This window comes from Littorina saxatilis, linkage group LG5, assembly GCF_037325665.1.
Source record: "Littorina saxatilis isolate snail1 linkage group LG5, US_GU_Lsax_2.0, whole genome shotgun sequence".
Lineage (NCBI taxonomy): Eukaryota > Metazoa > Mollusca > Gastropoda > Littorinimorpha > Littorinidae > Littorina > Littorina saxatilis.
The window spans coordinates 27,215,788-27,232,693 of NC_090249.1; the positions used below are offsets into that span (position 1 = coordinate 27,215,788).

General features: G+C 40.1%; 1 protein-coding gene and 1 long non-coding RNA gene across 3 annotated transcripts in view; both read left to right on the forward strand.

Moving 5' to 3' along the window:
- The window catches only part of LOC138966731 (mediator of RNA polymerase II transcription subunit 23-like), a 57,085-nt gene extending 40,768 nt beyond the window's left edge, over nucleotides 1-16,317 (forward strand). For both annotated transcript variants that reach the window (XM_070339055.1, XM_070339056.1), the window contains 13 exons: nucleotides 4,460-4,531; nucleotides 5,388-5,495; nucleotides 6,278-6,337; nucleotides 7,243-7,350; nucleotides 7,789-7,888; nucleotides 8,360-8,458; nucleotides 9,123-9,260; nucleotides 9,792-9,957; nucleotides 10,434-10,506; nucleotides 10,973-11,184; nucleotides 12,019-12,139; nucleotides 13,699-13,784; nucleotides 14,671-16,317. In XM_070339055.1, the coding sequence (XP_070195156.1) occupies nucleotides 4,460-4,531; nucleotides 5,388-5,495; nucleotides 6,278-6,337; nucleotides 7,243-7,350; nucleotides 7,789-7,888; nucleotides 8,360-8,458; nucleotides 9,123-9,260; nucleotides 9,792-9,957; nucleotides 10,434-10,506; nucleotides 10,973-11,184; nucleotides 12,019-12,139; nucleotides 13,699-13,784; nucleotides 14,671-14,830 (1,503 nt within the window). In that variant the 3' untranslated portion in view covers nucleotides 14,831-16,317. The remainder of the gene's footprint in view (nucleotides 1-4,459; nucleotides 4,532-5,387; nucleotides 5,496-6,277; nucleotides 6,338-7,242; nucleotides 7,351-7,788; nucleotides 7,889-8,359; nucleotides 8,459-9,122; nucleotides 9,261-9,791; nucleotides 9,958-10,433; nucleotides 10,507-10,972; nucleotides 11,185-12,018; nucleotides 12,140-13,698; nucleotides 13,785-14,670) is intronic.
- On the forward strand, nucleotides 349-2,987 carry LOC138966736 (uncharacterized). Its single transcript, XR_011455749.1, has 2 exons — nucleotides 349-646; nucleotides 1,132-2,987. It is a non-coding gene; the product is annotated as an uncharacterized lncRNA (long non-coding RNA).
- Nucleotides 16,318-16,906: the final 589 nt, after the last annotated feature.

Sequence of the window (16,906 nt, forward strand, 5' to 3'; positions counted from 1 at the left end):
TGATAAATATGACATTTAATAAAATCTTTGAAAAAGAGGCATTTATGTTTATATTGTATATTCATGTTGTTCCATATACGGGTGTTTTTCAAAAATGTACGAAAAACGTGTCTTTGATTTTTAAATTAATTCAGAAAGAAACATGTCCTATCTATCTTAGTAAAATACATATTTTTTTGTACAAAAATGAATAGACAACAACATGAACATTCATTAAAGTACATTCTTGACACTTGAAAGTTAGTTTTGCATGGTTTAAACATGTAGGGGTATCTAAAAATGCCTGTCTTTTTGAAGGCACTCAAAACTTCCACCACCTCTACAAAGAAGAAAAAAATTTGTAGACCATTAAAAAAATATCCAAAAAATCGCTTTCGGGAGCACCTTTGGATTATTGCAACAGATTTTGATTGTAAGGTTGACCCAGACTCTGAATGTGGACTTAAACTCTCAAAAATGAGTGTCTCTCACTTTTTTGTCAGTGGTGTTACCAGAACAGTTAAACAGACCTAAACAATGAGTACTCCAGTTTTTTAAAACCATTTTGGGCCTGTAGTTATCCCCCATCCTTCAGCAGCTTCCTGCAGCGGGAACAGCTAAGCGAGTTTGATCGCTTGTGTATGGTGGACCCGACAAGTGTAGAAAGGTAAGATGTGTTTTTTTAACGAATCAGTTGTGTTACTGTGTGTCTCTAGCGATCTGAAGGAATTTACATTCTTCTGTTACTTTTTTATTGTTTCATGTAAGGATCAAAACTACTGGGACACGTGTTTGTTCAGAACGCATGGCCTGGGGAGTGATCATTATTTTCTCAAATGAATTCTATCAGTCGTGTTACTTTCAGTCGTGTTACCTTGTGCCTGGTAACACTACTGACGAAGAGGTAACACGACTGATCTTAGATTCTTTCCTGGTTTTATTTTCATTCTTCTGCCTGCCACATACTTCTTTTGCGTGTATAATTGTTGATTATACGTGTGTCCCTGTGGGGAGGCAGAGAGAGAGTGAAAGAGGAGGGGGTTGGGGTTGGTGTGTAGGGGTGTGCCAGAGAGAGAATGCAAAACTTTTTACGGGATCATTTCTTATAAAAAGACAACTCTGTTATGATTATCAAATATTACTGTTTTTCAGGTAATCTTATGTCATGGCTCTTTCTGCTGCGGAAATACCCAATGCACAAACGTATCCTGTTGTTGTGAGAGCAGATGGTGATTGTCTACCAGCATGTGGCAGTGTCTACGCTTTTGGCCATGATCAGCGACCAGCAGAACTTTAAGAGCCCGCATTGTCCATGAACTCGCGTGTCATTCTGAATACTATTATACATTTTATGTGGGCGCCCAGTCATATGGGCATACAAGGCAACAAAGCTGCTGACAAGGCAGCAAAGGATGCTCCGGAGATGGCGGTTCCACCTCTTCCTGAGCAATTTGTTTTTTTCACCGACCTTCGTCGGAAGACCCTTTTTTACAGTTTAAAACTCTGGTGTGACGTTCCTAATTTTGTTTAGTAACATTGGTTTATTTCAAATATTTGTAATGTTAAACTTGTGGGGTCCTGATTTGGCCGATATGGTCCGCTGGACCCAAAAAGCAACAACTAACTAACTAACTATTCTGAATACTACTTGAAAGAAGAAAACCTGAGGAAATGCTTCGAGACCAGCAAATAACGCAGAGGACACATCATCAAGAGCTTTGCAATGTATTCTGACGAATACCTTCCTGGAATGTCCCTGGAGGAGAACACGGTAAAACGAATATAGGAAGCAGAAGGGATGAAGATAATAAAGCAAAAAACATTCATGGGTATATATATATGGACGTCTGCACGTGTTGACATGAACATGACGCACTGGATCCCAAACCACTTCACACCGGGTCTACCATATTCACCAACTGCTGACTGCACTCCTAATCAAGTTCCTGAGTAGTTGAATGTGCATGCTAGAGTCCAGCTAGGTCACTGTACTGTTCGTGCCAGAACGTTGGGGATTCCACTGCTGGTCTGTTTCAGAACGTTTTATTGTTTGTTGAAACATCTAAAGGCAATTTGGTGTCAGTGGTGTTACCATGCCTGTAATGTTACTGTTTAAAAAACTGTGTAGCTTTGGTTGTTTTAAAGATAATCCTGTTTATGCTTTGTCTTCACCGTTTGAGGAAAAGAATTGTATTTCTGTCAAACAGTAAGTAAACACTGCTGATCGTTTTTGTACGTGTAACTTCTGTCGAAACCAGCCAAGGCAATTTGGTCTCAGTGCTGTTACCATCTGTCAGTAATTTTGCTGTTAGAATCAATAATGTTACAGTGCAAAATGTTTGCAGTACATTTCTGTAGTAATGCTGAAAATAAATAAGATTTTGTTCTTTCCTTGAATCATATAAAATTGCGATTTTGCTAGGCCTGTGCAAATTCACGGCGCTATCATTACAGTTTATTTTGTGACAAGTTTGCATTTTTTTGGTCAAATTGTGGAGTTAGGCTTAAAAGGTGGAAATAAAGTAAAAATGTCTTACTATAAGCAAATTTGTTTGTTCCATTTAATTAACTTTACGTTTAAAGTTAAAATCAGTTCATAAATCAAAGTTAGCTAAGGATGGTCAGTTGTGTTATGAGACGTCAGTCATGTTACTCAGTCGTGTTACTCACATGTCATTGGTGTTACTGAGGCTTCTGAATGCAGAATTTCCAGGAAGATATAATTCTTTTCAGTCTGTTTATCTTTTGCTCAATGCTCTCATAATACTTGATTCGAGAAAAATACAATTGCAAGAAATGTACAAGTTTCAAGCTGCTGGCGATGTTTGACATTTTTCAAAAATGATTTTTATTCATTTGAGTGACAATTTCTTTAATTTTTATCGCTTTCTTTCACTTTAAGGTATATATTTTTCTTCAGAAAGTGAAAAGTGTATTGTTTTTGTCATACTGGAGGCAAACTAGTCATCTGTCAACATTTCTTTCAACCTAAAAAAAAATAAAAGAAAGAGTAACACGACTGACCACTGCAACAAAATATTTTTTGTTTATTTATTTTTTTGGCAAAACCATTCTTTATTAAGAGTACATATCTTATGTTAACATGGCACTGGGTGTGCTGAATAATGTCAACACATTTGTTAAGAGTTTGGAATAAATTCACTTTTAACCATTCACTTGTCTCATTTTTCGTTCTTTTTTGAAAAACACCCATACATTGATTCATCAATGGAACAGGTGTGGCATCATACTTTTCATACAAAAACACATGTAGGGCTATCTTGTTTATTAATGATCTGTTGTTTCCCTAAAGACAACAGCACCTCCAACCTCTTTGGAAGGGTCAGTCTGCATTATTTGACCAGCTATATGTAGGGCTACCTATACTTGTTTATGAGTGATGTACTGTTTCCCTAAACATAACAGTAGTGTCAATAATCCTTGTTGTAATTTTACTTTTGACTAACTGATTTAGTATGTAGAATTGTCAAATGTGAAAGGCGTTGTTAGGAATTATTGGACAAATCAATATTCGAGTTATGGAATACATTTTTCTTAAATGAATGATAGAGTTTAACTTGGTGTTAAGAAATGTGAAACAGTACACCGGATAACTGTGCTTTCATGAAAAAAGTAAGCTGTCGTGATACCTGTGATTCTGATGATTACCAGCATATGGCTATTTAGACATTGCTCAAGTGGTTTTGTTTTTGAGTCACTTGAGAAAAAGTGACTCTATGTAATCGGTCAGTGTTAGTCTGTCCGGCCGGCCGGCCGGCCGGCCGTCCGTAGACACCACCTTAACGTTGGACTTTTCTCGGAAACTATCAAAGCGATCCGGCTCATATTTTGTTTAGTCGTGACCTCCAATGACCTCTACACTTTAACGATGGTTTCGTTGACCTTTGACCTTTTTCAAGGTCACAGGTCAGCGTCAAAGGAAAAATTAGACATTTTATATCTTTGACAAAGTTCATCGGATGTGATTGAAACTTTGTAGGATTATTCTTTACATCAAAGTATTTACATCTGTAGCCTTTTACGAACGTTATCAGAAAAACAAGGGAGATAACTAGCCTTTTCTGTTCGGCAACACACAACTTAACGTTGGGCTTTTCTCGGAAACTATAAAAGTGACCGGGCTCAAATTTTATGTGAACGTGACTCCCAGTGACCTCTACACTTTGACGTCTGCTTTGGTGACCTTTGACCTTTTTCAAGGTCACAGGTATGTCTTGAAGGAAAAAAATTGAAATATCATATCTCTGAAACTATTCATCGGATTTGATTCAAACTTTATAGGATTATTCTTTACATCAAATTATTTACATCTGTATTGTGTTGTGAATAGCAATTTCTTCCTGTCCATCTGATGCCTCATATAATATTCAGAACTGCGAAAGTGACTCGATCAAGCGTTTGCTCTTCTTGTTTAATCTGTTGATGATGTGATAGTATTGAAGATATTTTGGTGTTGCAGTATTTTGAGGCCCTGAGTGACATGATGTGGAAGTACAACATCCTCACCATTGACCGATTCTTCCTCTGCTTGGTGAGTTTGGATCTATACTTTTGTTTCATTTTCTCAGTCTCACAGTAGGTGTGCGCCATTCACCATTCAGATGGCAAATCTGTATGTGCTCTTCACACAAGTCATGTCGGTGTGAAATTTAACTCCTGCATACATTGGAATACATGTGCTTACAACATTGTTGAAGTGTTAATTAAAAAAGAAATCATTGCAGATAATTATGAGAAAATCAAAAATGAGATGGAATTCAGTATTTTCTGGTCCACTATATATCAGTGTACTTGTTTTGAAGGATGCAATAGCCAGTTCATCAGCTTGCTACCTGTATGCTTTTAATTGATTCGTTTTCACCCAACACTCTTCATGTTTATTTTGTATTCTTCATTCATGACAGAACTGCTGTCAGGTTGTGTGAAATGTTGTTTGTGGATGCTGTTATTCGTGATAGCAACTTTCCCCCTCAACACTCAACTAATTGTTGCTGTAGACTTGAGGAATAAAAAGAACAAGCAAGGCTAGTTTATGGAACGTTAAATTATACATTCAATAAACGAATCTTTCCGTTTTTTTTTATTCTTGATCTTGGAATGTTAACAGTCTTATCTGTTTCAGAATTAAAAAAAAACCAAGAATGGTAGGTTATTGCAACGTTTAGTTTATGGCAATACAAAACCTAACATTCACTGTACTTGACCCAGAGGTCTTTTATGTGGACAAACAGACAAACACTCATGATGCAGAGAATGAACTTGTCTCAACATTTTCCAAGAGACTCCGTTCCATCTGTTTCAGATTTTGTTTTTAGAATTCAGGATCTATCTGCTGTTGATATTTATTTGTACGTTTGTCATCAACGCTATCTCCATGTGTTTTACAGGTGCTGCGAAACCTTGAGGACACGGAGGCACAGGTACGCTTCATCATCATCCAGTACCTCATCACACGCAACGAGTTCAAGAGCAGGGTCGTCGACTTTGTCAGAGAGGTCAGTGGAGAGCCGCATCATGTATTGTATTCATTGCAGTTTGCTGCCGTGTTTCTTGTTAGGCCAAAAAAAAAAAGTTGCATGTTTCTGGTAACATGGCTACAAAAAGTAGGGTAGGTAGGTAGGGATTTTTTTTTTTTTTTTAATTTTTTTATTATTATTTTTTTTGGGGGTCAGGGTAGAAAATAACTATACAGTGACACAAAGAGACTGGACTTACTATACAAAGAGAAAGACAACACATTACAAAACAAATGAGACAAAAGGGATGCGAGGTTATCCCCCTTGTGTCGTCTGCCGTCTGTTACTTTCGTTTTGACGCTTTTTTTTTGCTTTTTTTTTTTTTTACAAATGCAATAAAAAAAAGTCTAGGGTCGGCGGTAAAAAACTAGGTAGGGTCGGGTGACCAGAAACATACAACTTTTTTTTGTTGGCCTTAGCTTATGTGTGCAGTGGAACCCCTTCTTTTTAGACCCCCCAATTTCAGACCTCCATTTCAAGAATCCTTCCCTTTCAAGACATGATTTTCACAGATTTTTTGAGTTCTTGAAATAAAAGGAGGGTTAAACTGTATTGTATTGTGTTTATTATTAATTAGAAAAAACACACAGTAAACACCAAGTTCCAAAGACTTTCGGGCCACGCCCTTCTTCAGTGAAATGAATGTTAACTTATTGTATTGTGTTTATTGCAGTTTCTTCTTAGCTTATGTGTACTTTATTGATTGTTAAATAGAGAATGTTAAAGTTTCTAACAGAGATTGTTGAACTGTATCTTTGCAGAATTCTCCAGAGCACTGGCGGCAAAACAACTGGCATGAGAAACACATGGCTTTCCACAAGGTGAGACTCTTCTTCTGCTTCTACTTTGGTCTGCATGCACTGAAGGACAGAGAATGATTGGATTCAAACATTCTGTTATCCTTGAAATGATATAAGACAGAAACAGTTACAGTGCGGCGAAAGAGGCAGTGAGGCGCTTCTAACTTCACTTCATACATCAGTACACTTCGTACAGTATCAGATAAGTTCCAGTGTAGTTCTCGTGCCTCGGTTTTCGGTCACTGATGCATACTGGTTTTTTGTGTGTGCATTGTTCTGACACCTGGCTGGTCGACCACCCGATAGTAGGAGGTCATCTGACAATTTTAGTTTTTATAGTCAGGACTACCCCCCGCGGGTTAGGGGGAAGAATTTACCCGATGCTCCCCAGCATGTCGTAAGAGGCGACTAACGGATTCTGTTTCTCCTTTTACCCTTGTTAAGTGTTTCTTGTATAGAATATAGTCAATGTTTGTAAAGATTTTAGTCAAGCAGTATGTAAGAAATGTTAAGTCCTTTGTACTGGAAACTTGCATTCTCCCAGTAAGGTAATATATTGTACTACGTTGCAAGCCCCTGGAGCAATTTTTTGATCAGTGCTTTTGTGAGCAAGAAACAATTAACAAGTGGCTCTATCCCATCTCCCCCCTTCCCCTGTCGCGATATAACCTTGAACGGTTGAAAACGACGTTAAACACCAAATAAAGAAAGAAAGAAAGATAGTCAGGACTTTTGGACCTACACATGTTTTCAATCCAGGTCCAACTGACCTATTGTCCTGTGCATCTGGGAACGACGCAGGTGATCTTGTGTTCAGATGTCTGTTACTTTTTTGTCCTGATACTTTTTCCTTCAGGATTAACCGAACGGTTGGAAGTCTTGATCCTGCTTTGGGGAACTAACTGTGTTATGATTTTCTCCTGCAGGCATACCCAGAGAAGTTTTACTATGAGGGAATCCAGGATCTTCAGATGCCCATCCAGCACCAGTACCTGCCTGTCTACTTTGGCAACGTCTGTCTTAGATTCATCCCGGTCAGTGTAGTGATCGTGTGTGTGTATGTGTGTGTGTGTGTGTGTGTGTGTGTGTGTGTGTGTGTGTGTGTGTGTGTGTGTGTGCTTGTGTGAGTGTGTGTTTGTGTGTGTGTGTGTGTGTGTGTGTGTGTGTGATTGCTTGCTTGTATGGCCAAACCTTGAAAACAAGTACTTTTGTTTTCTTCAAAGAGTTTTATATCTGTTCTAAGCTTTCAAATCGTAGACTTCGTTATGTGTGTTGCTTGGAAATTCACAAAGGTGATTACTCTTTTCATACAAGAAATGCTAGCGAAACCAGTATCTCATCACATATTTTCTTATTACAAGCAATGAAATAAGGGATCTTACTCATTCTTAAAACAGTCAGCTTTTGCACGCTTCCTGCTCTACCACTGTTGCTATGAAAAAGTTGTGTTGACTGTAGGTGATACGTTTCAGGTGTTCGACGTGATGATTCATCGCCTGCTAGAGCAGCCTCCAGTGCAGAAAATCATGGACGCCATTCTGGATCACATTGGCTGCCTCTACAAGTTCCATGGTGAGGCTAAACGCAAGACACACCCAAGATCAATGAAAACTTCTGCATACAGAAGAGAGCATACATAACTAAACAAAGACACAAAAGCATGAATGGTATTTTTCTGACTTGGAAGATATTCCTCCGAAATCGGTGTATGCTGCCCGAATGGCAGGGTAAAAACGGTCATACACGTAAAAATCCACTCGTGCAATAGCATGAGTGAACGTGGGAGTTTCAGCCCATGAACGAAGAAGAAGAAGAAGAACTTCGAAGATATTCATCATGTTTTGCTGATATAGTGGAAACCCTCTTATAGGCACACTCCTCATTAAAACTGTTTGGCTCACCATTTCAGATGTGGCTAGAATTTTTCATAGGATATGACCATTCCTGAACTTGGTCACATCCAAGTTAACAGCTTTAAGGTGGCTATTGACACTTATGCACTTGATACATAGATTACATGCATGGCTTGCATTTTGTCCTCAGATCACCCTGTGACGTACCTGTACAACACGCTGTTCTACTATGAGAAACGACTCGGCGCTGTGCCACAGTTGAAGCGACGTCTTGTCAGTGCCATCATCGGTGGGTGTTTTGCTCACAACAGTATTTCTCTGATTTTCTTGATTATTTTAGTGCCATCATCGGTTGGTGATTTGCTCACAACATTATTTCTCTGATTGTTTTGATTATTTTAGTGCCATTCCACATTTTAGTTTGTGCTTTGCTCACAGACGTATTTCTCTGATTGTCTTGATTGTATTTATATCGAATTGCTTATTTCTCTACTTCTTAGTGCGTAGGTGTCTTTGTGAATGTTTCTTTTGTATTTGTGAGCCAAAATTAAGTGATAAAGCAAGGCTTTATTATTATACAGAGGAGGCTAGTAGTCTAAGTCATAAGGGGAAGAAAGTGAATACTATGATGAGGTTTTATTTGTCCAAAACAGTAACGAAGACCAGAAAACACATCAGTATCCTGGCACAGAAGACTTTTTATCATGTGCGATGTGAGCAGTTCCTGGAAAATAAGAACCAGAAAGATGTCTGCCCATTTTTCCACATGCACAAGAAGTGCTGGCACAGGTTATTCTTAGGTCATTGATATAGACTCAAAATAGTGTTTGCTTTTGTAAAAAAATAAATGAATTGAATTTGTAATCATCTCCCAGTGATCAACTGTACTTGTAATAACTGCCTGAGAAGGGGAACTTGCAGATGGTGAAACGTTTAATTGTTTGACATTGAAGGAGCCTTCAAGGAGATCCGGCCGCCCAACTGGTGCCTGTCGGAGGAGTACAAGACGTACCTGCAGCAGCCAGCGGATGACCTGTCGTGGAAACCGGACCATGATTACTACATCAACATGGTGTCCAGGCTGGTCAACAGTATCCTTCGTAATGATGCATGCTGCTTGACATCCTTAAGGGTGGTTCTGTTGATTGCTACAGAGTACCAGTTTGAACCAGTATGGAGAACATATTTTGTCTTCAAACCGTTAACCAGTTTTGGGTAAATCACTGCCTAACCATGTAATACTCTGACTCTGATACATCCACATTTGCGCACACAAACAGATCCATTCAGGGCTTTTTTAGGTTGTTGCTGAACAGAATCCAAAGAGATTGATTCCACTAGTTAAACCTGTAAAACGCTTTGAGCTGTGGGAAGCGCTAAATAAATATTCTATAATTATTATTATTAGGTATCACCCTATAATATTTCCTCATATGCCCTGCCCTGTTCAGAGCTGTCTGTCTTTATCTGTCTATGCTGTGATTGCTATTTTACCATTAAAGAACCGGTTTTTTTTTGCTGGTATGATAAACAGCTAAATGGACAAACAAACAAAAACCCCCACTGCTGTCAAGAAAAAAAAGAACGACTTCAAGTCAGTATTTCTCCTTGACGAGATACAGCAATCAACGGGAAACACCCTCCCCCTTTCCCGTACCGTGACTGGCGATTCAACGAGTTTCCCAATGCTGCTGCTCATGCTTTGCACGCCACCTGTGTGGAGCTGATGGCGTTACCTGTACCTGGCGCTGTGGTGGGCTCTGCTCTGCTAGACGTCGTTCTGCGCAGGTAGGTGCACTGAGAAGTGGGAATCAAAACAGCTGCATGTTTTGACCCTTTTGAAAGCAAAGTTTTAATATTTAGGTGTGGATATGTGAGTAGTGAAAGCAGGAAGCAGAAAAGAAAGCAAGACCATGTACCAATCAATAATGTAAACACTCTCCCCTCTAACAACCCCCTCTGCCCAAAAACAACAACAACAACAACGACGACGATGACAACAACAACAACAACAACAACAACAACAACAACAACAACAACAACAACAACAAAGGAAGAACAGGAAAACGTCATTAGAGCAACGGCAACACACGTTTAAACACACAAGCTCTTTGCTGATATCATACATGTGTGAAGTACGTATCTTCAGATGTGATACTTACAATTTGACCTTGGGGGACTTTCCAGTGTGTTAATAAAAGGCTGACATTACATGAATGAGTGCTGTCTTGATTTGCCAAGTTTTGTTTTGTCTGTGTTTTCAGCTCCTCTCAGGTGCCTCATGACAAACTGATGGACTGGATGAATGCTGTGGGCTTGATCCTGACAGCCCTGCCAGTGAGTATATTATCACCGCCGGAGTGCTGATGTTTAGATGTACACACCAGAGAGTGCAAAGTAAACTTGTTCAAATGGTCCCAGACTTGTTGGCTTTGTGTCAATAAAATATGACAGTTTATAGGTTTTGGATTTGAGTTTTTGTGGTTCTGATCGCACAGACTTTGCTGTATCGTTTTTCTTGACAATATCAATGCTGTATGACTAGACAAGGTAGTTATTGTTTTCCATCAGACAGATAGTGCTGCGTAGGTGTGTCCTGTTTCTTCTTTTTTGTTCATGGGTTGAAACTCCCACCATCTTTTACGTTCATGACCGTTTTTACCCCGCCATTCAGGCAGCCATACGCTGCTTTTAGGGGAGTGTCTTGTTTAATTCTGTATTCAGCTTTATGCTAGCACAAGATTGCAGACATGACTGCAGCCCCAGCCCTCAGTTCTTCATGGCTTTGCTCTGTTTCTGTCAGGAATCCTACTGGGTGGTTCTCAACGACCGCATCATGTCGGCCATCAACTCCCCAGCGCTGACTAGTCCGGTCCCCGACGTGGACCCCTTCCGCATGTTTGGTTACGGCACCTGCCACTCCACTCTGGCTCTCACCGACACGTCTCAGCTGCTGGGCCTGTGCCACGCCATCTGGCATCACGCTGGTATTGGTCAGCTGTCCCACCTGCCTCAGTCAGTGTTTTTGAAAAATATATTTTTTTATATCTGGGTGTGTAGGCTGAGGTTGAGGGGGCAGGATTTTTGATTGAAATGAACAAGCAACTTTCATCATCATCCCTCTCAGAGTTGTCTGTCTTTAGCTGTCTATGCTGTGAATGCGTCTTTACCATTAAGTAACCTTTGTTTGTTTCTGGTAGGATAAACAGCTAAGAAAGGACGGATAAATAAAGATAGGGTAGGATGTTTAATTGAAATGAACAAGTGACTGTCATCCTCTTTGATTGTGTGGATGACATTCGCTTCTTCATTTCAATGCCAGGTGCCAGGAGATTGGTTCCGTATAACTCTCACTTAATCTTGTTGCACATGTTGTATGCATTTAGAGCGCTTACATCCCTTTGCTTCTCCAATCTTAAAATAGAGCTTTGCCTGATTTTATTAAGATTACCTTTCAGACACAGTCAAATATCAACTGTCCCATCTGTATCATTGAGTGATGTGTTTTTAGTTTTGAAACTGGGATGAGAAGAAGGGATAGAAACTTTGGCCAGGAATTTGGGAGTACAGCTGTGAACGAGCATCGATTTTTGAATTGTCATTTTGCCTGGTTGCAAAACTAGACTTTAGAATATATGTTGTGTCCGTTCATTTCTTAAACATGAGAACAATGTTTGGAAGTTACAAAGGAAAAGAAATCATTTTGGATTGCTGTTGGTTCTGTGTGGACAACATCCCTTAAACATATTAAAATTCACCACAGTGTCATTTGCTTTATTTTGTTTATTTCTAAGTAAGTTGCGATCTCTTTTAAAGGGAAAGAAACTGACTCGGTGACATGGTTTCCAGGTTTGTGCGGGAGAAGCTGCGTCCAGTGATCAGGACAGAAGAGCAGTTACTGTTCTTGTGTCATCTGATTGGTCCATTTCTGCAGCGCTTCCACCTGGAACGAACAAGATGTCTTATGGAGGTAGGAACACCAGGCAACAATGAATTTCAGGAAGAAAACAATGCAGAGGGTGAAGAGGGTGGGCAGTGAGGGATGGATGTTACCAGGATTTGTTTTCTTCAGAAAACGTGGTGAAACAACCTGAACAGTTTCTGCATACAGTGAAACACTCCCCCCGCGGGTTAGGGGGAAGAATTTACCTGATGCTCTCCAGCATGTCGTAAGAGGCGACTAACGGATTCTGTTTCTCTTTTTACCCTTGTTAAGTGTTTCTTGTATAGAATATAGTCAATTTTTGTAAAGATTTTAGTCAAGCAGTATGTAAGAGAAACTTGCATTCTCCCAGTAAGGTAATACATTGTACTATGTTGCAAGCCCCTGGAGCAAATTTTTGATTAGTGCTTTTGTGAACAAGAAACAATTGACAGGTGGCTCTATCCCATCTTCCCCCTTCCCCCGTCGCGATATAACCTTCGTGGTTGAAAACGACGTTAAACACCAAATAAAGAAAGAAAGATACAGTGAAACCCCTTTTGGGACCCCCCAATTTAAAACCCCCTCCCTTATAAGACCCTGTTTTCTCAGACCTTCTGTTCATACTCTATGTAAAGTTACCCCCATTTTAAGACTCCCTCCTTTTTGACTCACATGCGAAGCAAAAGTGAGTCTATGTACTCACCCGAGTCGTCCGTCCGTCCGTCCGTCCGTCCGTCCGTCCGTCCGTCCGGACGTCCGTCCGGAAAACTTTAACGTTGGATATTTCTTGGACACTATTCAGTCTATCAGTACCAAATTTGGCAAGATGGTGTATGATGACAAGGCCCCAAAAAGCATACATAGCATCTTGACCTTGCTTCAAGGTCAAGGCCGCAGGGGCCATAAATGTTGCCTAAAAAACAGCTATTTTTCTCATTTTTCCAATTTTCTCTGAAGTTTTTGAGATTCAATACCTCACCTATATATGATATATAGGGCAAAGTAAGCCCCATCTTTTGATACCAGTTTGGTTTACCTTGCTTCAAGGTCAAGGTCACAGGAGCTCTTCAAAGTTGGATTGTATACATATTTTGAAGTGACCTTGACCCTGAACTATGGAAGATAACTGTTTCAAACTTAAAAATTATGTGGGGCACATGTTATGCTTTCATCATGAGACACATTTGGTCACATATGATCAAGGTCAAGGTCACTTTGACCCTTATGAAATGTGACCAAAATAAGGTAGTGAACCATAAAAGTGACCATATCTCATGGTAGAAAGAGCCAATAAGCACCATTGTACTTCCTATGTCTTGAATTAACAGCTTTGTGTTGCATGACCTTGGATGACCTTGACCTTGGGTCAAGGTCACATGTATTTTGGTAGGAAAAATGTGTAAAGCATGTGAGTCGTATGGGCTTTGCCCTTCTTGTTCAGACTTGATTTTCTCCAAGTTTTGGAGGTCTTAAAAGGGGATTTCCACTGTAGTTCACCTCAACTGCTGGCACAATCTTCCAGAACGATAACTGTCTCGATCCCTGTAAAATGTCATATTTTGGTGAAGAATACAAATAAGGTATGATATTGTTTGTCACTACAGCTGACAGTGGAGCTGTACGAGATCCTGGTGAAGGTGGACAAGCAGGGAGAACACATGAGATACATCGACCCCATCTGTGACTTCCTGTATCCTTTGTCTTGCTCACATTTGAGAGAAATTAGAGAAAGGTGTTGATGTCTCGCATCAGGCTTTTTCTTCTTCTTCTTCTTCGTTCATGGGCTTAGACTCCCACGTTCACTCATGTTTTTAGCACGAGTGGATTTTTACGTGTATGACCGTTTTTACCCTGCCATTCAGGCAGCATACGCCGATTTCGGGGGAGGCATGCTGGGTATTTTCGTGTTTCTATAACCCACCGAACTCTGACATGGATTACAGGATCTTTTCCGTGCGCACTTGGTCTTGTGGTTGCGTGTACACACGAAGGGGATTAAGTCATTAGCAGGTCTGCACATAAGTTGAACTGGGAGATCGAAAAAATCTCCACTCTGAACCCACCAGGCTGCAGCGACCGGGATTCGAACTCACGACCTCCCGATTAGGAGGCCGACGTCTTACCACCACGCCACTGCGCCCGTCCATCAGGGTTTAAATTGTGTGTGTGTGTGTGTGTGTGTGTGTGTGTGAGAGAAAGAGACCTTTGTACCCTTTTTGTAGTACATGTATTTGTTTTAAAGGATTTTAGGCAAAAACAATTCTCCATTCATGTCAGACAACGATTTTTATACATGCTGCAGATCAGATTGGTTTTGCTAATGTTTTTGTTTCGAAACCACCGGATTACCTTCATGGTCATCAGATAACTATTATTTTTTACTTGACAATTACTCTGTCAGTTTTTTTGGGGGTAAACAGGTCTGGTGTGTGTGTGTGTGTGTGTGTGTGTGTGTGTGTGTATGTGCGTGTGTGTGTGTGTGTGTTTGTGCGTGCATGGGTGAGTGTGTGTGTGTGTGTGTTCTCTGACACAGGTCTCCATCATGTTGCAATTTCTCCTTGACTCAATTCCTTCAGCTACCACATCAAGTACATGTTTGTGGGTGACGGTGTGAAGAATGAGGTGGAGAAAGTCATCTGCAACCTCAGGCCTGCAGTGAAACTTCGTCTTCGCTTCATCTCACACATCAACGTCGAGGACCTGCCTGAACAACAGCGATTATCTCTATCCACATAACATCATCATCATGATCATCATCATGGTCGTCATTGTTGTTGTCATCATCATCATCATCCTTGCTTCTCATTCTCATTTCTGCAATGTGAGGACTGCCCTGTAGATGGGTCTTTACTTTATTTCACACATCAACTTTGACAGAGGCCTGAACAAAAGCGATGATCTACAACTTCATTATCATCATCATCATCATCATCATCTTCATTGTTGTTTCTCCGTTGATTCCGGATTTTGAATAGCAGAGGTCTACCCCTTCATTCCTCTGAGGAATTATCGCTGCCGCCCCCAATGCTTTTGCCCCCATTTTTTTTTAATCAACAGATACATCCCTGTTCTGGACAACTTATGGACTTCGGAAGAAATAAAATCATTAAAACACGGTAGACAATTGACTGGTGAAATACAATGAACTGTTTGCCATGGTGTGTGAATTCATTTTCATGGGTGCAGAGAAGCCTTGCGCTGAACATTGGTGGCTGATCTGTTGTGTTCTGACTGTTGGTTCTCTGTTCTGACAGAATGAACTGACTGAAATGGGGTCTATTGTATTGTATGTATGCTTTGCTTTATTGGATTGAAGAACCATCACTTGTAAACACAAAAATAGGTGCTTTTAGAAACTACTGCATGATCAAATTTTCATACATTAAACTGTTTGTATTTATCTTCTTGTGTTGGAAAACTCATCTTGGATTGGAAAACTCATCTTGTTTTGGAAAACTTACTGCAGTAGCCACAGACACAAACTTTTGACATTTTGAACTGCTGCCTTTTAACCTTCACCGGGCCGGTTTATTGACTTACACACGGAAGACATCTTGGGGCTGTGCGGACTCATGCTTCTCATGAGAAACATGGGTCCGCACGGCCCCACGATGTTTGTAGTCTAAATTTGACCTTTGGTTTTTTTATTACTTCTCGCTGAAATTTTAGGACATAAGAGCTTTTTAGGTGCCTGAGGCATTCTTAAAAGCCCATTAAAAAATTCCAACCAGTTTAAGAGATATTTGCAATTAAAACACCCTTCTGGGTCCACACGGACCCACGACCACCGGCGAAGGTTAAAGCTTTCTTTTGGACTGCAGTATATCGCCAATGGAAACAGAAGAGTTTCAAAATGATCATGTATATATGTCGTATGCTATTATCTTAAAACCAGAGACTAGCATGAGAGGGGGGGAGAGAGAGAGAAAAAGTGAAAGAGAGTGTGTGTGTGTGTGTGTGTGTGTGCGTTCACACACACACACACACACACACACACACACACACACACACACATGTGTGTTTGTGTGTGTGTGTGTGTGAACGCGTGTGTGTGTGTGTGAACGCATGTGTGTGTGTGTGTGTGTGTGTGTATAGTTGAATCTCTATTTTCTTGTTGGAAACTATGTTGAAGCCACAAAGATGAGATGATGATGTGGTTTTTAAACTGAGAATTATATGTGATTAAAGTTCCTGCTGATGACAAAGAAAATGACAGAACCATTGATGTGTGTTTGTTCTTGAGTGTGAGTGTGTGCATATGTGCAGAAGTGGGAAGCTTTTATAACCAACAATGTTGCAGTAATTGTGTAAATGTTGCAGTAATTGTGTACTGTTGTGTGTGTGTGTGTGTGTGTATTATGTCCTGTCTGAAAAGAAATGAATAAATGCATGAAATTTAGTTTTGTATAAAGTGTTACACACATACTTGTTGAACAGAATGCTTTTGTACAATGTCCTGAAATAAAACAATACAAAACAACATTTCTGCTTGTTTTATATTTTGAGTGCATTGTGTGTGCACCCAAACAGCTTGTCCCATTTATTCTCTGTGTGTGTTTGGAATCTCTCTCACTCTCCACCCTCCCTCTCATTCCTATCTTCTCTCCTGCCTCACTGAGGTTACGTTTTTGTTGATGATTTGAAATTAAACTGTGTTTTACTTTGTCCACCAATATCTGGCTGTCTGTCTGTCTGTCTGTCTGCCTCTCCCATCTCCCCCCCCTCTCTCTCTCTCTCTCTCTCTCTCTCTCTCTCTGTCTCTCTCTCTCTGTCTCTCTCTCTGTCTCTCTTTCCGAATAGTACTTTATTATT